The sequence below is a fragment of the Siphateles boraxobius genome, unplaced genomic scaffold (genome assembly GCF_051911475.1).
Source record: "Siphateles boraxobius isolate OS27281-9 unplaced genomic scaffold, OSU_SipBor_1 3, whole genome shotgun sequence".
NCBI lineage: Eukaryota > Metazoa > Chordata > Actinopteri > Cypriniformes > Leuciscidae > Siphateles > Siphateles boraxobius.
This window is the reverse complement of record NW_027508919.1, coordinates 1,170,082-1,195,047: the sequence shown is the minus strand read 5'-3', so window position 1 is coordinate 1,195,047 and position 24,966 is coordinate 1,170,082. Positions and strand designations below refer to the sequence as shown.

General features: G+C 40.3%; 6 protein-coding genes across 47 annotated transcripts in view; all 6 read left to right on the top strand.

Moving 5' to 3' along the window:
* LOC143756691 (protocadherin gamma-A11-like) overlaps positions 1-24,966 on the top strand; it is a 225,419-nt gene that overhangs the window by 160,650 nt on the left and 39,803 nt on the right. Inside the window, exon 1 of one of the 42 annotated variants that reach the window (XM_077247288.1) lies at positions 4,059-6,500. The exons of 40 other annotated variants lie outside the window; for them this stretch is intronic. In XM_077247288.1, coding sequence (XP_077103403.1) covers positions 4,059-6,500 — 2,442 coding nt within the window. Of the gene's footprint in view, positions 1-4,058; positions 6,501-13,596; positions 16,180-24,966 lie in introns of those variants that run through there. One more of the 42 variants, XM_077247286.1, reaches the window with a different exon arrangement.
* LOC143756694 (protocadherin beta-16-like) lies at positions 738-3,395 on the top strand. Its single transcript, XM_077247322.1, has one exon. It carries the CDS (start codon positions 769-771, stop codon positions 3,295-3,297), a length of 2,529 nt encoding a protein of 842 aa, XP_077103437.1. The 5' UTR covers positions 738-768; the 3' UTR covers positions 3,298-3,395.
* LOC143756599 (protocadherin gamma-A11-like) lies at positions 7,155-10,246 on the top strand. The gene is made up of 2 exons (XM_077247184.1): positions 7,155-9,710; positions 10,232-10,246. The coding sequence occupies exons 1-2, from the start codon at positions 7,266-7,268 to the stop codon at positions 10,244-10,246; spliced, it is 2,460 nt and encodes an 819-aa protein (XP_077103299.1). The 5' UTR covers positions 7,155-7,265.
* LOC143756598 (protocadherin gamma-A11-like) lies at positions 10,501-12,966 on the top strand. Its single transcript, XM_077247183.1, has one exon. The coding sequence runs from the start codon at positions 10,501-10,503 to the stop codon at positions 12,964-12,966; it is 2,466 nt and encodes an 821-aa protein (XP_077103298.1).
* On the top strand, positions 16,842-19,405 carry LOC143756597 (protocadherin beta-15-like). Its single transcript, XM_077247182.1, has one exon. The coding sequence runs from the start codon at positions 16,937-16,939 to the stop codon at positions 19,403-19,405; it is 2,469 nt and encodes an 822-aa protein (XP_077103297.1). The 5' UTR covers positions 16,842-16,936.
* On the top strand, positions 19,857-24,638 carry LOC143756596 (protocadherin gamma-A11-like). The gene is made up of 3 exons (XM_077247181.1): positions 19,857-19,866; positions 21,580-21,611; positions 22,251-24,638. The coding sequence occupies exons 1-3, from the start codon at positions 19,857-19,859 to the stop codon at positions 24,636-24,638; spliced, it is 2,430 nt and encodes an 809-aa protein (XP_077103296.1).

The following is a 24,966-nucleotide window of genomic DNA, read 5'->3' as shown; positions in this document are numbered from 1 at the left end:
CAGAGAAAGTGCCTAAACAGTAAACACTGTGGATACTTTTCTTTTTCTGAAAATGTACACACATATTTATGACGAAATTAGCTTTTTATATGTTTGATTATTATTATTATTATTATCATTATTATTCAACAGCTTCCAGAACCCACCGAGTAGTGGAGGAGCTATCAGCATTCTGAATGACTATGTCGCTTTTGTTTCGCTATCCAAGGTGCTGAATCGATGTATTTTGTCTGCATTCAAGCTCTTGCCTCAAAGCAGATGTGCAGGGACATATCAAAGACTATTTATAAATGATATGTTGACGTCTGTAACTGTATAATTCTTTTTGTTTGTGTTTGAGAATGAGATTAAATAGCCCTGTATTTAATCAAACGTTCTAGTACAGCCTACCTTTAACAAACAAATACTTTGGGGATTGCTGGACATATTTCGTTACAATACAATAATTTGGCTAATTTAGATTATTTTCATTATTTTACACAAATAGAAATGCAGGTTTTAATTTTGTGTTTTACTTTTATTTCTCGCTGCATATATATTTTGACTGTATGCATTTTTAAAATAATTTAGATGCATTTTGCAGTAACTCAGAACGGTCTCAGTATGCCGCTGTTTGTCAGGGGAAAACGTCTGAGAGCGCATAATTCCAGCAATACCGCCCTCTCTAAAAGCACGTATTAGGAAGAAAGAGACGGAGGCGAATGCATAGCGCACGCGGGCATAACACTGAGGACACCGTCGCGGTTATGAACAATCGGCTATGGATTTATGTTTAGACGTTGTCTCAGAAATTCCCCACTAGTATTGGACCTATTCTATTTTGGACCTGAACACATTAAGACTCTGATTTGGATACACCGTGACCTTGTTTATTTGGTCTTGAGCAAAATGTCGGACAGAACAATGGCGGGGCAAGTACTGCTGTTTATTTGGTTTCTCTCTCTCAGTTCAGCTCTCGGGCAGGTCAGTTACTCCATTCCTGAAGAAATGTCGAAAGGCTCTTTAGTCGGGAACATAGTGCAGGATTTGGGTTTAGATTTAAAGAGACTGAAATCGGGAAAAGCACGTATTTATACAGGAGACAGCGCTGAATACATCGAGCTGAATAAAGAAAGAGGAGTCCTCCTTATCAAAGAGAGAATAGACCGAGAGGCGCTATGCGGACAGACAACGCCTTGCGCGCTGCATTTACAGATTATACTCGATAATCCTATGGAACTGTTTAGGGTAACTGTTGAAATTACAGACATAAATGACAATTCTCCAAATTTCAAAAGAGATGAGAGAAGATTTGAGATAAGCGAATCAGCAGTGGTAGGATCAAAATTTATGCTGGAGAAAGCGATAGATGCAGACATCGGCGATAATGACCTACAGAGTTATTTTCTGCAACCTACTGATCATTTTAATTTAAAAATTCATGGTCAGAGTGATGGGAGTAAAAAGGTTGAAATGATTCTTCAAAAGCCTTTAGACAGAGAAAAACAGGAAAACATGTCTCTGATATTAACCGCAATAGATGGCGGGGAACCACCTAAATCAGGGACGGTTCAGATTCATATTACAGTGCTTGATGTAAACGATAATGCTCCAGTTTTTGCTAAGTCTATATATAGGGCGATTATTACTGAAAATTCACAGAGCGGTACTGAACTCATCACTGTTAGCGCTTCTGATTCAGATAAAGGGACAAATGGAGAAGTCAGTTATTTAATTGCAAACAGTGAAATATCTGATATTTTTCATATCGATGAAAATGGATTGATGACGTTAGTCGGAAAAATTGACTTTGAAACATTTAAGCATTACCAAATTGATATAGAAGCTGTAGATAAAGGTGGGCTGTCTGATTCTAGTAAAATAATGGTCGACGTGATTGATGTAAATGATAACGCACCAGTCATCACAGTGATGTCGAAATCTAATGCGATCCCGGAGGACTCTCCACAGAGAACTGTGATCGCCATCATCAGTGTTAATGATCCGGATTCTGACAGTAACGGAAAGGTTCAGTGCAGTGTAAATGAAAATATTCCTTTTACAATCAAAACAACTTCTAATGGAATTTATAGTATCGTGACTGATAATGATTTGGATCGAGAGAGAGAGTCTGAGTACAACATCAGTGTGACGTGCGCTGATGAGGGCGTGCCCTCTCTCTCCAGCAGCGTCACTCTCTCCTTACAGATATCAGATGTTAATGATAACGCGCCCGTCTTTGAGAAGAGCTCATATGAGGCTTATGTTCAAGAAAACAACACACCGGGTCTTTCCATATTCACAGTCAGAGCCAGTGACGCAGATTTTAACCAGAATGCCCGTGTGTCTTACATACTGGAGGACTCGTCGGTTAACGGAGTGCCCGTCTCCTCGTTAGTGTCCGTTAGTGCTGATAGTGGAGTCATACATGCAATGCGATCTTTCGATTACGAGCAGATCAAAGATTTACAGTTCCGCGTAAAAGCGCAGGACGGAGGCTCTCCTCCTCTCAGCAGCAACGCGAGCGTGAAAATCATCATTCAGGACCAGAATGACAACGCGCCTCAGGTTCTGTACCCGGTCCAGTCAGGTGTTTCTGTGGTGGCTGAAATAGTACCTCGTTCGGCAGATGTGGGTTATCTGGTGACTAAAGTGGTGGCTGTTGATGTGGACTCTGGTCAGAACGCCTGGCTCTCATATAAACTGCAGAAAGCCACAGACAGGGCGCTGTTTGAAGTGGGCTTACAGAATGGAGAAATAAGAACTGTACGCCAAGTGACAGATAAAGATGCTGTCAAACAAAGACTCACTGTTGTAGTGGAGGACAACGGGCAGCCCTCTCGATCAGCTACAGTCAATGTTAACGTGGCGGTGGCGGACAGCTTCCCTGAAGTGCTCTCGGAGTTCACTGACTTTACGCACGACAAGGAATACAACGACAACCTGACTTTCTATCTAGTCTTGGCCTTGGCTGTGGTTTCATTTCTCTTTATCGTGTCTATCATTGCCATACTGTCAGTCAAATGCTACAGATGGAGACGCGAGCGGATGTTTTATAAATCTGGAGCGAATCTTCCAGTTATTCCGTATTATCCGCCTCTTTACGCAGACGTAGGCGGCACAGGAACTTTACAGCACGTGTACAATTATGAGGTTTGCAGAACCACTGACTCCAGAAAGAGTGATCTGAAATACGCCAGACCTTGCAGTGAGAGCATCATTAGTCTGGACACCAGTGGAACACAGACACTCACGTATGCGCAGAGAGGAAAACTGAATAATGACGATTCTTTTGATCAGGTGAGCTCGGGTGAATGATTATATAGTTTTCTGATGTCCATTTAACCTTTTTGCTATTTCTGATTTTTTCAGTTTTATTGCTGTGTTTTGTATTTTTTTAGGACTATTGTAAAAAACTGACAGCCACGGTTGAAATATTCTGCACTGCTAAAACATTTCACACGTTTTCTTAAAACTATAACTTTTTTATACATTTTATAGAAAATTAGATGCACAGTGTTTTTCATATATATATTGATTTCAGTTGCACTCAGTCAAGTAAGATGTTTTTAATGTAGAATTTATGTAATACATTTAATAACATTTTTACAATAAACGCGTATGCAATTAATCTTAGCCTACTTACGGGCTGTTTAATATTATCTACTTTGCTTTTGACTATTTTCCTTTTATCATATTTTAAGGTTTTCGGTTCGGATATTTTTTATGGATATTTCAATAGTAATGTGTTGACGAAAAGAGTGTTCTACTTTTTTCGCAGCTGGTTTAGGTTAATGTATTTCTCTTCAACAGTATTTTTCAGTGTAATATTTCTCTGATGCACTAAGTGCCGCTGTTGGTCAGTATGTTCATGCTTTAAACACTCATTTTTAGATCCTCCTCCACTTTCTGACATCATACATTCTGCAGAATATCTCTTTCATTCGGACGGTCTGTTTTTAACACTGAAGCGTCGAGACATTCGCTGCTCAGTGTTTTCGGGTGAAATTAGATTTTTCAACCTTTTTAAATCTTTCGTTCTTTGCCTTTTCTTCTGTATGGAATAGAAGATTTGGATAATGTCGGTTCTTTGTTGTTTTTACGCCCAAAGAGGCGCATCTTCGACGCGGATTTCATCATGGCTATTGCAGCCGCTCGTGCTCTGCGTCTTTGTCATGGCCGTTGCGCGCGGGCAGGTCCGTTATTCTATTCCAGAGGAGATGACAAAGGGCTCGCTGGTGGGAAATATCGTTCAGGATCTCGGTTTGGATGTTAAGAGGCTGAAATCTGGTCGAGCGCGGATCTTTACGGAGGACAGTCGTGAGTACATCGGTCTGAATGTGGATAAAGGGACGCTGATAGTGAAAGAGAGGATAGATAGAGAGGAGCTGTGCGCGCAAGTGTCTCCCTGCTCCTTACATTTTCAGATCATTCTAGAAAACCCCATGGAGCTGCATAGAATTGATGTAGAAATATTAGATATCAATGATCATGCTCCTTCTTTCATGAACAAAGAGATTACTTTTCAAATAAGCGAGTCTGCTTTGTCAGGGGCTCGATATTCAATCGATAGCGCTAATGATCCAGATGTAGGTCTAAATTCTCTTCAGACATATAAATTAAATCCAAACGACCATTTTGTGCTCAAAATGTTGTCACACACTGATGGTACTAAATATGTGGAAATGGTCTTGCAGACATCATTAGATAGAGAAAAACATGAGGTGCATAATCTGATTTTGACGGCGTTTGATGGTGGAACCCCCCAAAAAACCGGTACAGTAAAAATAAACGTCAATGTTTTGGATGCAAATGACAATGCGCCTGTTTTTAGTCAATCTGTATATACTGCACTTGTCGCTGAAAATGCGCAAAAGGGTTCATTAATCGTAAAGGTTAGTGCAACTGACGCAGATCAAGGAACAAATAAACAAGTGTCCTATTCATTTTCACAAATCAGCAAAAACATCTTGAATATTTTCAGTATTGACCCCCATAATGGTGATATTATTCTTGTTGCCGGTCTAGACTTTGAAAAATCCAAGAAATACGAATTGAATGTGGTGGCAACAGACAATGGGGGGCTAACAGATACTGCTAAAGTGATGGTGGAAATTACAGATATTAATGACAATGCCCCTGCAATTAATGTAATATCGTTGTCAAACCCTTTACCAGAAAACTCAGCTCCAGAAACTGTGATAGCAATGCTGAATGTCAAAGATTTGGATTCAGGGAAAAATGGACAGGTGAGATGCTTAATTAATCCGAGTTTACCTTTTCAAATCAGACAATCATCCTCAAATTTCTATAGTTTGATCACTGATCAGCCTTTAGACCGTGAAAAAATGTCTGAATATAATATCACAATAACTGCTATTGATGAGGGCTCGCCATCTTTCTCTACTAATAAAACACTGACACTGAAAATCTCCGATGTCAATGACAACGCCCCTGTGTTTCAGCGTCAGTCATACACCGCATATGTGCTGGAAAATAATTCCCCCGGAGTCTCTGTTTTATCTGTTAAAGCGCATGACAAAGACTCTGGCAATAACGCGCGTATTTCATATTTTCTAGAGGATGTTCTTGTGAATGGCGTCTCTGCCTCGACCTGTATTTCAGTGAATGCAGAGAGCGGGGAGATTCTTGCTCTTCGTTCTTTTGATTATGAGCAAACAAAAGAATTTAACATTCGCGTAAAAGCGCAGGACGGAGGCTCTCCTCCTCTCAGCAGCAACGCGAGCGTGAAAATCATCATTCAGGACCAGAATGACAACGCGCCTCAGGTTCTGTACCCGGTCCAGTCAGGTGTTTCTGTGGTGGCTGAAATAGTGCCTCGTTCGGCAGATGTGGGTTATCTGGTGACTAAAGTGGTGGCTGTTGATGTGGACTCTGGTCAGAACGCCTGGCTCTCATATAAACTGCAGAAAGCCACAGACAGGGCGCTGTTTGAAGTGGGCTTACAGAATGGAGAAATAAGAACTGTACGCCAAGTGACAGATAAAGATGCTGTCAAACAAAGACTCACTGTTGTAGTGGAGGACAACGGGCAGCCCTCTCGATCAGCTACAGTCAATGTTAACGTGGCGGTGGCGGACAGCTTCCCTGAAGTGCTCTCGGAGTTCACTGACTTTACGCACGACAAGGAATACAACGACAACCTGACTTTCTATCTAGTCTTGGCCTTGGCTGTGGTTTCATTTCTCTTTATCTTGTCTATCATTGCCATACTGTCAGTCAAATGCTACAGATGGAGACGCGAGCGGATGTTTTATAAATCTGGAGCGAATCTTCCAGTTATTCCGTATTATCCGCCTCTTTACGCAGACGTAGGCGGCACAGGAACTTTACAGCACGTGTACAATTATGAGGTTTGCAGAACCACTGACTCCAGAAAGAGTGATCTGAAATACGCCAGACCTTGCAGTGAAAGCATCATTAGTCTGGACACCAGTGGAACACAGACACTCACGCATGCGCAGAGAGGAAAACTGAATAATGACGATTCTTTTGATCAGGTGAGCAAGAGTGAATGGTCATGAATACGCTTTTCTGGTGTCCTTTTTTATTTATTATTTTTCTCTTTCTGACTTCCTCAGTTTTATTAATGTGCACTGTATTTTTTTTTTTTTTATTGATTCATTCATTGATTCACTCTTTGAAAAAAAAATTGTATTTGTAGTTGTAATTTACTGTATCACGTTGGTGATCATAAATTTTTCACACTTTTTAATAGTAAAACCCCAACTTTTCAATATGTCAAATTACATGCATGGTGTTTTAAAATATATATTTTCAGTTGCACTCAGTCAAGTCAGAGGCTATTGTTGTGCGTATTTGCGCGTGCATGGGTGAGTCATATTGCTCCAGCATTATTTAAATGCCATTTTATATTGTCTGTTTTGCTTTTGACTATTTTCTTTTCATCACAATTTTAGGTGTTTGGTTCAAAACACATTTTTATTTATATTTCAGGTATTTTAAGGCAAAATACTATGTTACAATTCAAATAGTTTTATATTTTTTAGTGTAATATTTCTCTGATGCACTAAGTGCCGCTGTTGGTCAGTATGTTCGTGTTTTAAACACTCATTTTTAGATCCTCCTCCACTTTCTGACATCATAAATTCTGCAGAATATCTCTTTCATTCGGACGGTCTCTTTTTAACACTGAAGCGTCGAGACATTCGCTGCTCAGTGTTTTCGGGTGAAATTAGATTTTTCAATCTTTTTCAATCTTTTCCTCTTTTTTTCTTTTCTTCTGTATGGAATAGAAGATTTGGATGATGCCGGTTCTTTGTTGTTTTTACGCCCAAAGAGGCGCATCTTCGACGCGGATTTCATCATGGCTATTGCAGCCGCTCGTGCTCTGCGTCTTTGTCATGGCCGTTGCGCGCGGGCAGGTCCGTTATTCTATTCCAGAGGAGATGACAAAGGGCTCGCTGGTGGGGAATATCGTTCAGGATCTCGGTTTGGATATTAAGAGGCTGAAATCTGGTCGAGCGCGGATCTTTACGGAGGACAGTCGTGAGTACATCGGTCTGAATGTGGATAAAGGGACGCTGATAGTGAAAGAGAGGATAGATAGAGAGGAGCTGTGCGCGCAAGTGTCTCCCTGCTCCTTACATTTTCAGATCATTCTTGAAAACCCCATGGAGCTGCATAGAATTGATGTAGAAATATTAGATATCAATGATCATGCTCCAGTTTTCAAGAAAAAGGAGATTACTTTTCAAATGAGTGAATCTGCGTTGTCAGGGGCTCGATATTCAATCGATAGTGCGAAAGATCCAGATGTAGGTCTAAATTCTCTTCAGACATATAGATTATCTCCGTCTGATCATTTTACAGTTAAAATACCTGCTCATCTCGACGAAACAAAGTACATAGAGATAATTTTGCAAAAAACTTTAGACAGAGAAACGGCAGAAGAACATAAATTGATTTTAACTGCATTCGACGGCGGAAACCCTCAAAAAACGGGCACTATTAAGATAACCGTTATTGTTTTAGATGCAAATGACAATGCACCTGTTTTCAGTCAGTCGGTATATAGGGCTTCAATTCCAGAGAATTATTCTAAAGGATTTACTGTGTTGAAGGTTAGTGCAACTGATGGAGACATGGGATCTAATGGAGAGGTTACATATTCTTTTTCTCAGAGCAGTGAAAGCTCTTCTGGCCTTTTTAACATTGATTCCAGTTCTGGAGATATTACAATTAATGGTCTATTAGATTTCGAGAAATACAGAAAATATGAATTATCAGTGGAAGCAACGGACAAAGGGGGATTACGAGATACCAGTAAAGTGAATATTGAAATTACTGATATAAATGACAATGCTCCTATTATTAGCGTAATTTCATTTTCAAACCCAGTGCCGGAGAATTCAGCGCTAGAGACTGTAATAGCAATGCTGAATGTCAAAGATTTAGATTCCGGTAAAAACGGAATAGTTAAGTGCTTCATTCCTCATAATTTACCGTTTAAAATAAAGTCATCAACCCCGAATTTCTACAGTGTAGTCACTGATGAGCTTTTGGATCGAGAAATTATATCAGAATATAATATCACAATAACAGCTATTGATGAGGGCTCGCCATCTTTCTCTACTAATAAAACACTGACACTGAAAATCTCTGATGTCAATGACAACGCCCCTGTGTTTCAGCGTCAGTCATACACCGCATATGTGCTGGAAAATAATTCCCCCGGAGTCTCTGTTTTATCTGTTAAAGCGCATGACAAAGACTCTGGCAATAACGCGCGTATTTCATATTTTCTAGAGGATGTTCTTGTGAATGGCGTCTCTGCCTCGTCCTGTATTTCAGTGAATGCAGAGAGCGGAGAGATTCTTGCTGTTCGTTCTTTTGATTATGAGCAAACAAAAGAATTTAACATTCGCGTAAAAGCGCAGGACGGAGGCTCTCCTCCTCTCAGCAGCAACGCGAGCGTGAAAATCATCATTCAGGACCAGAATGACAACGCGCCTCAGGTTCTGTACCCGGTCCAGTCAGGTGTTTCTGTGGTGGCTGAAATAGTGCCTCGTTCGGCGGATGTGGGTTATCTGGTGACTAAAGTGGTGGCTGTTGATGTGGACTCTGGTCAGAACGCCTGGCTCTCATATAAACTGCAGAAAGCCGCAGACAGGGCGCTGTTTGAAGTGGGCTTACAGAATGGAGAAATAAGAACTGTACGCCAAGTGACAGATAAAGATGCTGTCAAACAAAGACTCACTGTTGTAGTGGAGGACAACGGGCAGCCCTCTCGATCAGCTACAGTCAATGTTAACGTGGCGGTGGCGGACAGCTTCCCTGAAGTGCTCTCGGAGTTCACTGACTTTACGCACAACAAGGAATACAACGACAGCCTGACTTTCTATCTAGTCTTGGCCTTGGCTGTGGTTTCATTTCTCTTTATCGTGTCTATCATTGCCATACTGTCAGTCAAATGCTACAGATGGAGACGCGAGCGCATGTTTTATAAATCTGGAGCAAATCTTCCAGTTATTCCGTATTATCCTCCTCTTTACGCAGACGTAGGCGGCACAGGAACTTTACAGCACGTGTACAATTATGAGGTTTGCAGAACCACTGACTCCAGAAAGAGTGATCTGAAATACGCCAGACCTTGCAGTGAGAGCATCATTAGTCTGGACACCAGTGGAACACAGACACTCACGCATGCGCAAAGAGGAAAACTGAATAATGACGATTCTTTTGATCAGGTGAGCTCGAGTGAATATGCATATGATTTTCTTTTTTTCTTTTTTTTTAAATTTAACTATTATTTGTATTTTTCTAACTCCTTCCGTTTTATTGATGTGCACTGTATTTTCTTTTCTATTAATATAAAAACACTGGCAGCTCTAGTTAAAATTTACTCTACTGATATCATTTTGGTGATCTATACATTTTTCACACTTTTTCATAGTAAAATCTTAACTTTTCAATATTTATTAGGAAATTACATGCATAGTCTTTAAAAATATGTATATGTCCAGTTGCACTCAGTCAAGTATAAGAGGTTTTTATTGTGCGTATGTGTTCGCGCATGGATAAGCCATATAGAATTGCTCCTGCCTTTTTTAAATACTCTATATTTTCTGTTTTGGTTTTGACTATTTTCCTCCCATTATATTTTAGGTGTTCGGTTCAAAAATATTTTGTTCATATTTCAGCTGTTTTAACGTACAGTATAGGCTACAATAGTCGCAGTTCATATAGTTTTTGTATTTCTCTTCAACAGTATTTTTCAGTGTAATATTTCTCTGATGCACTAAGTGCCGCTGTTGGTCAGTATGTTCGTTTTTTAAACACTCATTTTTAGATCCTCCTCCACTTTCTGACATCATACAGAATTATGCAGAATATCTCTTTCATTTGGACGGTCTCTTTTTAACACTGAAGAGTCGAGACATTCGTTGCTCCGTGTTTTTGGTTGAAGTTAGATTTTTCTATCATTTTCAATCTTTTCCTCTTTGTCTTTACTTCTGTATGGAATAGAAGATTTGGATGATGTCTGTTCTTTGTTGTTTTTACGCCCAAAGAGGCGCATCTTCGAAGCGGATTTCATCATGGCTATTGCAGCCGCTCGTGCTCTGCGTCTTTGTCATGGCCGTAGCGCGCGGGCAGGTCCGTTATTCTATTCCAGAGGAGATGACAAAGGGCTCGCTGGTGGGAAATATCGTTCAGGATCTCGGTTTGGATATTAAGAGGCTGAAATCTGGTCGAGCGCGGATCTTTACGGAGGACAGTCGTGAGTACATCGGTCTGAATGTGGATAAAGGGACGCTGATAGTGAAAGAGAGGATAGATAGAGAGGAGCTGTGCGTGCAAGTGTCTCCCTGCTCCTTGCATTTTCAGATCATTCTAGAAAACCCCATGGAGCTGCATAGAATTGATGTAGAAATATTAGATATAAATGATAATGCTCCTACATTCAATAGAAAGGAAATTGATTTTCAAATTAGTGAATCAGCCATTCCTGGAGCTCGATATTCATTGGAAAGCGCTAAAGATCCAGATGTTGGTCTTAATACACTTCAGACGTATAAACTCAATCCTAGCGATTATTTCACACTCAAATCGTTGTCTCGCCCTGATGGGACTAAATACGTAGAGATGGTGCTGCAGGCTCACTTAGACCGAGAGAAACAAAGTGAACATAAATTGATTTTAACCGCATACGATGGAGGCAGTCCAGCTAAATCTGGTGCTGTTAAGATACATATTGTTGTTCTGGATGCAAACGACAACGCTCCGTCATTCACCCAATCTGTTTATCGAGTTAGTTTGCCTGAAAACACCCCTGTGGACTCTTTTATCATTACGGTATCCGCCACAGATGCAGACGAGGGTGCAAATGGAGATATTGAATATTATTTGTCTCAAAGCAGCCGTAGTGTTTCAAATATTTTCAGCATCGGGTCTTTAAACGGGGAGATAATAGTTAAAGGTGATTTAGATTTCGAAATATCTAAATACCACGAGTTAGACATAGAAGCGACAGATAAGGGTGGTTTAACAGATACTTGCAAAGTACTTATTGAAATTACGGATGTGAACGACAACGCTCCTGTCATAAGCGTAATGTCATTCTCTAACACAATACCTGAGGATGCAGCACCGGACACAGTGATAGCGATGTTGAATGTCAAAGATTTAGATTCAGGGAGAAATGGACACGTTAAATGTTCTATTGCTGCAGACTTTCCCTTTAGTATCAAATCATCGACCAGCAATTTCTATAGTTTGGTCACTGAACAGTTATTAAATCGAGAAGAAATATCAGAATATAATATCACAATAACAGCTATTGATGAGGGCTCGCCACCTTTCTCTACTAATAAAACACTGACACTGAAAATCTCTGATGTCAATGACAACGCCCCTGTGTTTCAGCGTCAGTCATACACCGCATATGTGCTGGAAAATAATTCCCCCGGAGTCTCTGTTTTATCTGTTAAAGCGCATGACAAAGACTCTGGCAATAACGCGCGTATTTCATATTTTCTAGAGGATGTTCTTGTGAATGGCGTCTCTGCCTCGTCCTGTATTTCAGTGAATGCAGAGAGCGGAGAGATTCTTGCTGTTCGTTCTTTTGATTACGAGCAAACAAAAGAATTTAACATTCGCGTAAAAGCGCAGGACGGAGGCTCTCCTCCTCTCAGCAGCAACGCGAGCGTGAAAATCATCATTCAGGACCAGAATGACAACGCGCCTCAGGTTCTGTACCCGGTCCAGTCAGGTGTTTCTGTGGTGGCTGAAATAGTGCCTCGTTCGGCAGATGTGGGTTATCTGGTGACTAAAGTGGTGGCTGTTGATGTGGACTCTGGTCAGAATGCCTGGCTCTCATATAAACTGCAGAAAGCCACAGACAGGGCGCTGTTTGAAGTGGGCTTACAGAATGGAGCAATAAGAACTGTACGCCAAGTGACAGATAAAGATGCTGTCAAACAAAGACTCACTGTTGTAGTGGAGGACAACGGGCAGCCCTCTCGATCAGCTACAGTCAATGTTAACGTGGCGGTGGCGGACAGCTTCCCTGAAGTGCTCTCGGAGTTCACTGACTTTACGCACGACAAGGAATACAACGACAACCTGACTTTCTATCTAGTCTTGGCCTTGGCTGTGGTTTCATTTCTCTTTATCGTGTCTATCATTGCCATACTGTCAGTCAAATGCTACAGATGGAGACGCGAGCGGATGTTTTATAAATCTGGAGCGAATCTTCCAGTTATTCCGTATTATCCGCCTCTTTACGCAGACGTAGGCGGCACAGGAACTTTACAGCACGTGTACAATTATGAGGTTTGCAGAACCACTGACTCCAGAAAGAGTGATCTGAAATACGCCAGACCTTGCAGTGAAAGCATCATTAGTCTGGACACCAGTGGAACACAGACACTCACGCATGCGCAGAGAGGAAAACTGAATAATGACGATTCTTTTGATCAGGTGAGCAAGAGTGAATGGTCATGAATACGCTTTTCTGGTGTCCTTTTTTATTTATTATTTTTCTCTTTCTGACTTCCTCAGTTTTATTAATGTGCACTGTATTTTTTTTTATTATTGATTCATTCATTGATTCACTCTTTGAAAAAAAATGGTATCTGTAGTTGTAATTTACTGTATCACTTTGTGAAATTTTTCACTTTTCTCCTTTTCACTTTTGTTTTTCACACTTTTTAATAGTAAAACCCTAACTTTTCAATATTTCAAATTACATGCATGGTGTTTTAAAATATATATTTTCAGTTGCACTCAGTCAAGTCAGAGGCTATTGTTGTGCGTATTTGCGCGCGCATGGGTGAGTCATATTGCTCCAGCATTTCTTAAATGCCATTTTATATTGTCTGTTTTGCTTTTGACTATTTTCTTTACATCATAATTTTAGGTGTGTGGTTCAAAACACATTTTTATTTATATTTCAGGTATTTTAAGGCAAAATACTATGTTACAATTCAAATAGTTTTATATTTTTTAGTGTAATATTTCTCTGATGCACTAAGTGCCGCTGTTGGTCAGTATGTTAGTGTTTTAAACACTTATTTTTAGATCCTCCTCCACTTTCTGACATCATACATTCTGCAGAATATCTCTTTCATTCGGACGGTCTCTTTTTAACACTGAAGCGTCGAGACATTCGCTGCTCAGTGTTTTCGGGTGAAATTAGATTTTTAAATCTTTTTCAATCTTTTCCTCTTTTTTTCTTTTTTTCTTTTCTTCTGTATGGAATAGAAGATTTGGATGATGTCTGTTCTTTGTTGTTTTTACGCCCAAAGAGGCGCATCTTCGACGCGGATTTCATCATGGCTATTGCAGCCGCTCGTGCTCTGCGTCTTTGTCATGGCCGTTGCGCGCGGGCAGGTCCGTTATTCTATTCCAGAGGAGATGACAAAGGGCTCGCTGGTGGGAAATATCGTTCAGGATCTCGGTTTGGATATTAAGAGGCTGAAATCTGGTCGAGCGCGGATCTTTACGGAGGACAGTCGTGAGTACATCGGTCTGAATGTGGATAAAGGGACGCTGATAGTGAAAGAGAGGATAGATAGAGAGGAGCTGTGCGCGCAAGTGTCTCCCTGCTCCTTACATTTTCAGATCATTCTAGAAAACCCCATGGAGCTGCATAGAATTGATATAGAAATATTAGATATTAATGATCATGCTCCAGTTTTCATGAAAAAAGAGATTACTTTTCAAATAAGCGAATCTGCTTTGTCAGGGGCTCGATATTCAATCGATAGTGCGAAAGATCCAGATGTAGGTCTAAATTCTCTTCAGACATATAGATTATCTCCATCTGATCATTTTACAGTTAAAATACCTGCTCATCTCGACGAAACAAAATACATAGAGATGATTTTGCAAAAAACTTTAGACAGAGAAACGGCAGAGGAACATAAATTGATTTTAACTGCATTCGACGGCGGAAACCCTCAAAAAACGGGCACTATTAAGATAACCGTTATTGTTTTAGATGCAAATGACAATGCACCTGTTTTCAGTCAGTCGGTATATAGGGCTTCAATTCCAGAGAATTACTCTAAAGGATCCACTGTGTTAAAGGTTAGTGCAAGTGATGGAGACATGGGATCTAATGGAGAGGTTACATATTCTTTTTCTCAGAGCAGTGAAAGCTCTTCTGGCCTTTTTACCATTGATTCCAGTACAGGGGAAATTACAGTTAATGGTCCGTTAGATTTCGAGAAATTAAAAAAGTATGAATTATATGTGGAAGCAATAGACAAAGGCAGATTAAGTGATATCAGTAAAGTGCATATTGAAATTACTGATATAAACGACAATGCTCCTATAATAAGCGTAATTTCATTTTCAAACCCAGTGCCGGAGAATTCAGCGCTAGAGACAGTAATAGCAATGTTGAATGTAAAGGATTTAGATTCCGGTAAAAACGGAATAGTTAAGTGCTTCATTCCTCATAATTTACCGTTTAAAATAAAGTCATCAACCCCGAATTTCTATAGTGTAGTCACTGATGAGCTTTTGGATCGAGAAATTATATCAGAATATAATATCACAATAACAGCTATTGATGAGGGCTCGCCATCTTTCTCTACTAATAAAACACTGACACTGAAAATCTCTGATGTCAATGACAACGCCCCTGTGTTTCAGCGTCAGTCATACACCGCATATGTGCTGGAAAATAATTCCCCCGGAGTCTCTGTTTTATCTGTTAAAGCGCATGACAAAGACTCTGGCAATAACGCGCGTATTTCATATTTTCTAGAGGATGTTCTTGTGAATGGCGTCTCTGCCTCGACCTGTATTTCAGTGAATGCAGAGAGCGGAGAGATTCTTGCTGTTCGTTCTTTTGATTATGAGCAAACAAAAGAATTTAACATTCGCGTAAAAGCGCAGGACGGAGGCTCTCCTCCTCTAAGCAGCAACGCGAGCGTGAAAATCATCATTCAGGACCAGAATGACAACGCGCCTCAGGTTCTGTACCCGGTCCAGTCAGGTGTTTCTGTGGTGGCTGAAATAGTGCCTCGTTCGGCAGATGTGGGTTATCTGGTGACTAAAGTGGTGGCTGTTGATGTGGACTCTGGACAGAACGCCTGGCTCTCATATAAACTGCAGAAAGCCACAGACAGGGCGCTGTTTGAAGTGGGCTTACAGAATGGAGAAATAAGAACTGTACGCCAAGTGACAGATAAAGATGCTGTCAAACAAAGACTCACTGTTGTAGTGGAGGACAACGGGCAGCCCTCTCGATCAGCTACAGTCAATGTTAACGTGGCGGTGGCGGACAGCTTCCCTGAAGTGCTCTCGGAGTTCACTGACTTTACGCACGACAAGGAATACAACGACAACCTGACTTTCTATCTAGTCTTGGCCTTGGCTGTGGTTTCATTTCTCTTTATCGTGTCTATCATTGCCATACTGTCAGTCAAATGCTACAGATGGAGACGCGAGCGGATGTTTTATAAATCTGGAGCGAATCTTCCAGTTATTCCGTATTATCCGCCTCTTTACGCAGACGTAGGCGGCACAGGAACTTTACAGCACGTGTACAATTATGAGGTTTGCAGAACCACTGACTCCAGAAAGAGTGATCTGAAATACGTCAGACCTTGCAGTGAGAGCATCATTAGTCTGGACACCAGTGGAACACAGACACTCACGCATGCGCAGAGAGGAATACTGAATAATGACGAATCTTTTGATCAGGTGAGCTCTAATGAATAGATGTGCATATGATTTTCTGTTTTTATATTTAACTATTATTTTATTTTTCTGACTTCTTCCGTTTTATTGATGTGCACTGTATTTTCTTTTCTATTAATAGAAAAACACTGGCAGCTCTAGTTAAAATTTAATGTACCGATATCATTTTGGTGACTATACATGTTTCACACTTTTTCATATTAAAATCTTAACTTTTCAATATTTATTAGGAAATTACATGCATAGTCTTTAAAAATATGTATTTGTGCAGTTGCACTCAGTCAAATATAAGAGGTTTTAATTGTGCGTATGTGTTCGCGCATGGGTGAGCCATATAGAATTGCTCCTGCATTTTTTAAATAGGCTACTTTATATTTTCTGTTTTGCTTTTGACTATTTTCCTCCCATTATATTTTAGGTGTTCGGTTCAAAAATATTTTATTTATATGTCAGCTGTTTTAACGTATAGGCTACAATAGTCGCAGTTCATATAGTTTTGTATTTCGCTTCAACAGTATGTTTCAGTGTAATATTTCTCTGATGCACTAAGTGCCGCTGTTGGTCAGTATGTTCGTTTTTTAAACACTCATTTTTAGATCCTCCTCCACTTTCTGACATCATTCAGTCAGCAGAATATCTCTTTCATTCGGAAGGTCTCTATTTAACACTGAAGCGTCGAGACATTCGCTGCTCAGAGTTTTCGGGTGAAATTAGATTTTTCAACCTTTTTAAATCTGTTCTTCTTTGTCTTTTCTTCTGTATGGAAATGATGTCTGTTCTTTGTTGTTTTTACGCCCAAAGAGGCGCATCTTCGACGCGGATTTCATCATGGCTATTGCAGCCGCTCGTGCTCTGCGTCTTTGTCATGGCCGTTGCGCGCGGGCAGGTCCGTTATTCTATTCCAGAGGAGATGACAAAGGGCTCGCTGGTGGGAAATATCGTTCAGGATCTCGGTTTGGATATTAAGAGGCTGAAATCTGGTCGAGCGCGGATCTTTACGGAGGACAGTCGTGAGTACATCGGTCTGAATGTGGATAAAGGGACGCTGATAGTGAAAGAGAGGATAGATAGAGAGGAGCTGTGCGCGCAAGTGTCTCCCTGCTCCTTACATTTTCAGATCATTCTTGAAAACCCCATGGAGCTGCATAGAATTGATGTAGAAATATTAGATATCAATGATCATGCTCCTGTTTTTGTTAGAAAGGAAATAAGCTTTCAAATTAGTGAGCTAGCTGTTCCTGGAGCAAAATTTTCTTTAGATAATGCACAAGATTCTGATGTAGGTTTAAATACCCTTCAGAGATACACGCTCAATCCAACTGATTATTTTTCTCTGAAAGAACAGATGGGAAATGATGGATTAAAATATGTTGAAATGATTCTACAAACACCACTAGATAGAGAAACTCAAGAGGAGCATAAACTAACATTGACGGCGTTTGATGGCGGCAGTCCCCTGAAAACGGGCACTATTAAAATAACTGTTCTTGTAATCGATGCAAACGACAATGCTCCTGTATTTAGTCTCCCTGTGTATAGAGTTTCCTTACTGGAGAATTCACCAAAGGGCAGTAATATAGTGAGTGTGACTGCAACTGATAAAGACAAAGGAACGAATTCTGAACTGACGTATTCCTTCTCACAAACATCAGGAAAGGCTTTAGAGCTATTCAATATAGATTCTGAAAGTGGTTGCATCACTGTTAACGGTGACTTGGATTTCGAGAAATCAAAACATTTTCAATTACATGTTGAAGCAACAGATAAAGGTGGCTTGACAGATTCCTGTAAAGTTATTATTGAATTAATTGACGTGAATGACAATGCACCTATGATCAGCGTAATTTCATTTTCTAACCCAATACCTGAAGACTCAGCACCAGAAACTGTGATAGCGATGCTGAATGTCAAAGATTTGGATTCGGGGAGAAACGGACAGGTTAAATGTTCAATTGGTCCAAATGTGCCATTCAAAATAGTGTCATCTGCTTCAAATTTCTATAGTGTGACAACAGATCAGTTATTAGATCGTGAGAAAATATCAGAATATAATATCACAATAACAGCTATTGATGAGGGCTCGCCATCTTTCTCTACTAATAAAACACTGTCACTGAAAATCTCTGATGTCAATGACAACGCCCCTGTGTTTCAGCGTCAGTCATACACCGCATATGTGCTGGAAAATAATTCCCCCGGAGTCTCTGTTTTATCTGTTAAAGCGCATGACAAAGACTCTGGCAATAACGCGCGTGTTTCATATTTTCTAGAGGATGTTCTTGTGAATGGCGTCTCTGCCTCGTCCTGTATTTCAGTGAATGCAGAGAGCGGAGAGATTCTTGCTGTTCGTTCTTTTGATTATGAGCAAACAAAAGAATTTAACATTCGCGTAAAAGCGCAGGACGGAGGCTCTCCTCCTCTCAGCAGCAACGCGAGCGTGAAAATCATCATTCAGGACCAGAATGACAACGCGCCTCAGGTTCTGTACCCGGTCCAGTCAGGTGTTTCTGTGGTGGCTGAAATAGTGCCTCGTTCGGCAGATGTGGGTTATCTGGTGACTAAAGTGGTGGCTGTTGATGTGGACTCTGGACAGAACGCCTGGCTCTCATATAAACTGCAGAAAGCCACAGACAGGGCGCTGTTTGAAGTGGGCTTACAGAATGGAGAAATAAGAACTGTACGCCAAGTGACAGATAAAGATGCTGTCAAACAAAGACTCACTGTTGTAGTGGAGGACAACGGGCAGCCCTCTCGATCAGCTACAGTCAATGTTAACGTGGCGGTGGCGGACAGCTTCCCTGAAGTGCTCTCGGAGTTCACTGACTTTACGCACGACAAGGAATACAACGACAACCTGACTTTCTATCTAGTCCTGGCCTTGGCTGTGGTTTCATTTCTCTTTATCGTGTCTATCATTGCCATACTGTCAGTCAAATGCTACAGATGGAGACGCGAGCGGATGTTTTATAAATCTGGAGCGAATCTTCCAGTTATTCCGTATTATCCGCCTCTTTACGCAGACGTAGGAGGCACAGGAACTTTACAGCACGTGTATAATTATGAGGTTTGCAGAACCACTGACTCCAGAAAGAGTGATCTGAAATACGTCAGACCTTGCAGTGAGAGCATCATTAGTCTGGACACCAGTGGAACACAGACACTCACGCATGCGCAGAGAGGAAAGCTGAATAATGACGATTCTTTTGATCAGGTGAGCTCGGATGAATAATTATCAATAAGCTTTTCTTGTGTCCATTGATTATTATTTTTTTCTCTTTCTGACTTTCTCAGTTTTATTAATGTTCACTGTATCTTTGTAGAGTTTTTTTTTTAGTTTTGATATAGAAAACACTGTCAGCTCTGTTTGATATAATTTTGGTGACTATAGCTGTGTCCCAATGTGAATGCTGCATCCTCCGAAGGACGCGTCCTTCGAAGGACCCAGCCTACCCCGCCTTCGAAGGACGCTCCGTATGTAGCCTTGGTATGATTCCGGAATTGCGCATCCAGGTGTTCCCAATTACCCCTCCTGGCGCCAAGCAACGGTGCGAGAGTAGCCTACGGCTGCCATCCTGATACATCATTTTATATAATTGAATAAACAGTATTTTGTTTATATTTTACTGGAGGACATGGTGAGGATGTTTCAGTCATGTATTTTCGGCTTTAATAGCCGGATCATGGCCAGAGGTTTTCTGCGTCCCAATACAGAAGCTGCTTCCTGAATTGCCAGATTACACTTTAAACTGTTCAAGTATTGGGTGTAAACTTACGTAAATAGTGTAATGAAAAGAAAAGAAAACATACATGGGCATATGGTTCAAATGTTCACTTATATCTTACCTTGATGCGATTTTGTAGGCTAGTGTATTCTTTTTGTAGAATAAATGGACAATATAAATGATGAATATAAATATATATTTAAACCCGTATCATGGAGGGAAAACCCCTCCATCTGTGGGAAAAAACAAAACAATCCGTGGCGACTGTTGTGCAATCCATCCCTTCAGTTTATAAACTGTACTCACAATATTTTTTAAGTGTAAATAAAAATACACAATTTTATTGGTGTAAACTCACAATAACAAGAAAACTTTGTGCTTTTGTAAAATAAAATAAAAAAACAGGCGCGCTTTCATGATCTCCGTGAACTGGAGCGCGTCTCAAAAATGAACTGAAACAAAATACAGCCTACCAAGCTTGAAATGTCCACTTTCAAACGAACAAATTCGAATCTAATTTCCAGGTTCTAATTTGGCCTTAGAAAACCAGTAATATCGACATTTTTTCCCCTATCAATTTGGGAATATTTCAAATATTTAATAAAGGGGAAAAAAGTCTTAAACAAAAATCTGAATATACTAAATATTTTTTTTTCGCAGCATTTGGTGTGTAGCTACAGTTCAAATTCAAATTTTGGTGCCCAACTTGCGTTTTAAAAATAGCCTAACAACCGTTCATTTTTTCGTTTTTCAATTACGGGTTAAAAAAAAGAAAAACGAATGGACGCAAAAGTACACGGACCTTATATTATTAAATATTTCAAATAATGTAGGCTATTTGTAGAAAAAGTTAGTGTTGGGTCCGTGTACTTTTGCGTCCATTCGTTTTTGCACAAATAAAAGTGGTTGCGAATGATGTAGGCTATTATTATTTTCTGTATGACCAGAAATGATAGAGTAGCCTATTTTAAGTTGTTTCCACTGTTGATAGAAAAATGCAAGTGTCCGCGCCCGCGCCTCCACACTCCACACAAACACTTGGATATGCTCAAAATCTTTTTTATTTATGATAATCTTAGCCCTGTATTATTATTGTCTAACCTGTATTATGACTGACATTTGCCGAATTGCTTTGTTCCTTTTTTTGATTAAAGCGGCTTCTAAATATGTAGCCTAAATGTAGCCTAGGCCTACTAATAATGATAATTAGTATTATTATTATTCGTGTTTATAATTATAACTATAAATGAGTTCACTGAAGACAGTAGGCTAATGTGTTAATCATAAAATAATTTATGAATGTTTTATTTTTGTATAAGAAAACCTAACCTTGTGTTTGTGTTATATTTATTTTTTATATGTGAAGTCTTTTTTTTTTTTGCTTATTCTATTATACTGAGCTTTTTCCTCCCAAAAATGGAGTTTTAGAAAATTAAAGAAATTAATCATTTAAAAAAATGAAGTTTAAAAACAATGCAAAGCATCCCTCATAAACAGGTGGCCTGGTTGAATCATCGTGGGCACGATTTGTTAAACCGAGGGAACAGTTTAAGAATTCGTGAGTACAGTTTATAAACTGAGGGGACGGACTGCACAACCGTCGCCACGGGTTGTTTTTTCCCTCACAGGAGACTTTCCAGGCTCCGTACGGGAATATAAAACCCAGTTGAATATAAAAAAGTGCAGTTCAAATGTTACTCCCGCTCGTCATCGGTAGCTGTCACAGTTGCTAGGCGACAAGAACAATCATCCGTCATTTTTTTAAATAAAAGTGCTGTCGTCACTCAGTCAAGTAAGAGGTTGAAATTCTGAGTATGTGCGCGTGCATGGGTGAGTCACAATGAATCGCACCTACATTATATAAAGGCTATTTTATATTTTCTACTTTGCTTTTGACTATTTTCCTCTCATCATATTTTTAGGCGTTCTGTTGGAAACATATTTTAAATAACATTTCATCAAAAATCTGTCTTAACGTGAAATGTATACTACTTTGGTTGTATTTCTTTCTGTCTTTTACTATCTCTAATAGTATGTTTCAGTGTAATATTTCTCTGATGCACTAAGTGCCGCTGTTGGTTAGTATGTTCATGCCTTAAACACTTATTTTTCGATCCTCCTCCACTTTCTGACATCATACATTCTGCAGAATATCTCTTTCATTCGGACGGTCTATTTTTAACACTGAATCGTCGAGACATTTGCTGCCCTGTGCTTTCAGGTGATATATTTCAACCTTTCTGAATCTTTTGTTCTGCGGTTGAATAGAAGATTTGGATGATGTCTGTTCTTTGTTGTTTTTACGCCCAAAGAGGCGCATCTTCGACGCGGATTTCATCATGGCTATTGCAGCCGCTCGTGCTCTGCGTCTTTGTCATGGCCGTTGCGCGCGGGCAGGTCCGTTATTCTATTCCAGAGGAGATGACAAAGGGCTCGCTGGTGGGAAATATCGTTCAGGATCTCGGTTTGGATATTAAGAGGCTGAAATCTGGTCGAGCGCGGATCTTTACGGAGGACAGTCGTGAGTACATCGGTCTGAATGTGGATAAAGGGACGCTGATAGTGAAAGAGAGGATAGATAGAGAGGAACTGTGCGCGCAAGTGTCTCCCTGCTCCTTACATTTTCAGATCATTCTAGAAAACCCCATGGAGCTGCATAGAATTGATGTAGAAATATTAGATATCAATGATCATGCTCCTGTTTTTGCCAGAAAGGAAATAGATTTTCAAATAAGTGAATCAGCACTTCCCGGGGCTCGATTTTCATTAGACAGCGCCCATGATCCTGACACTGGCACTAACGCGCTCAAGTCATACACGTTAAACCCAACAGATAATTTTGATTTAAAGGTTCTATCACGAAACGATGGCTCAAAATACGTCGAAATGGTACTTAAATTACCTTTAGACAGAGAGACTCAGGAGGAGCACAAATTAACCCTTACAGCCTTTGATGGCGGCAATCCGCAGAGAACTGGCTCTGTTAGGATAAGTGTTATTGTCATCGACGCAAACGATAACGCCCCTGTTTTCAGTTTACCTGTTTACCGTGTTTCTTTATTTGAGAATTCACCGAATGGTGCTCTAGTAATTAAAGTAACCGCCACTGATAATGACCGAGGCGCAAACGGTGAGATTACATATTCTTTTTCACGTAGTTCAGGAAAAGCCCTTGATTTATTCCATATTGACACAAATACTGGTGAAATTACCACAAAGGGGGGTTTGGATTACGAGAGGGTGAAGCAGTTTGAGTTAAACATAGATGCTACAGACAAAGGTGGTTTAACTGACTCTAGTAAAGTTGTAATCGACATTACAGATGTAAATGACAACCCCCCTGTAATTAGTGTGATTTCATTTTCTAACCCAATACCTGAAGACGCAGCGCCAGAAACTGTAATAGCGATGCTGAATGTCAAAGATTTGGATTCGGGGAGAAACGGACAGGTTAAATGTTCAATTGGTCCAAATTTGCCATTCAAAATAAGACCATCTGCCCCAAATTTCTATAGTGTGACAACAGATCAGTTATTAGATCGTGAGAAAATATCAGAATATAATATCACAATAACTGCTATTGATGAGGGCTCGCCATCTTTCTCTACTAATAAAACACTGACACTGAAAATCTCTGATGTCAATGACAACGCCCCTGTGTTTCAGCGTCAGTCATACACCGCATATGTGCTGGAAAATAATTCCCCCGGAGTCTCTGTTTTATCTGTTAAAGCGCATGACAAAGACTCTGGCAATAACGCGCGTATTTCATATTTTCTAGAGGATGTTCTTGTGAATGGCGTCTCTGCCTCGACCTGTATTTCAGTGAATGCAGAGAGCGGAGAGATTCTTGCTGTTCGTTCTTTTGATTATGAGCAAACAAAAGAATTCAACATTCGCGTAAAAGCGCAGGACGGAGGCTCTCCTCCTCTCAGCAGCAACGCGAGCGTGAAAATCATCATTCAGGACCAGAATGACAACGCGCCTCAGGTTCTGTACCCGGTCCAGTCAGGTGTTTCTGTGGTGGCTGAAATAGTGCCTCGTTCGGCAGATGTGGGTTATCTGGTGACTAAAGTGGTGGCTGTTGATGTGGACTCTGGTCAGAACGCCTGGCTCTCATATAAACTGCAGAAAGCCACAGACAGGGCGCTGTTTGAAGTGGGCTTACAGAATGGAGAAATAAGAACTGTACGCCAAGTGACAGATAAAGATGCTGTCAAACAAAGACTCACTGTTGTAGTGGAGGACAACGGGCAGCCCTCTCGATCAGCTACAGTCAATGTTAACGTGGCGGTGGCGGACAGCTTCCCTGAAGTGCTCTCGGAGTTCACTGACTTTACGCACGACAAGGAATACAACGACAACCTGACTTTCTATCTAGTCTTGGCCTTGGCTGTGGTTTCATTTCTCTTTATCGTGTCTATCATTGCCATACTGTCAGTCAAATGCTACAGATGGAGACGCGAGCGGATGTTTTATAAATCTGGAGCGAATCTTCCAGTTATTCCGTATTATCCGCCTCTTTACGCAGACGTAGGCGGCACAGGAACTTTACAGCACGTGTACAATTATGAGGTTTGCAGAACCACTGACTCCAGAAAGAGTGATCTGAAATACGTCAGACCTTGCAGTGAGAGCATCATTAGTCTGGACACCAGTGGAACACAGACACTCACGCATGCGCAGAGAGGAAAACTGAATAATGACGATTCTTTTGATCAGGTGAGCTCGGGTGAATAATTATGAATTTTCTGCTGTCCGTTTTAACTGTCAAGCATTATTTGACATAAATTACAGATTTATATTTTCCACTTTGTGTTTGGACTACATTGCCGTTATAGTATTTCGTTCAATTGAAAATCTGCATTAAAATATTTTTATTATGATTTTTGTGATTATTATTATAGCTTTATTTATTTTTTCAGTGCAATATTTCTTTTATACTCCAAGTGCCGCTGTTGATCACTATGTTCGTGTTTTAAACACTAATTTTAGATCCTCCTCCACTTTGTGACATCATGCATTCTGCAGAATATCTCTCTCATTTCACACAGGCTCTTTCGAACAC

What these genes read in the sequence shown, in the direction of transcription:
- LOC143756597 (XM_077247182.1), top strand. Translation starts at nt 16,937, where the DNA reads ATGGAAATGATGTCTGTTCTTTGTTGTTTTTACGCCCAAAGAGGCGCA.
- LOC143756694 (XM_077247322.1), top strand. Translation starts at nt 769, where the DNA reads ATGTTTAGACGTTGTCTCAGAAATTCCCCACTAGTATTGGACCTATTC.
- LOC143756599 (XM_077247184.1), top strand. Translation starts at nt 7,266, where the DNA reads ATGATGCCGGTTCTTTGTTGTTTTTACGCCCAAAGAGGCGCATCTTCG.
- LOC143756598 (XM_077247183.1), top strand. Translation starts at nt 10,501, where the DNA reads ATGTCTGTTCTTTGTTGTTTTTACGCCCAAAGAGGCGCATCTTCGAAG.
- LOC143756596 (XM_077247181.1), top strand. An exon ending in GTTACTCCCGCTCGTCATCG is followed by an intron (nt 21,612 to 22,250) that starts GTAGCTGTCACA and finishes TGGCTATTGCAG; the next exon opens with CCGCTCGTGCTCTGCGTCTT.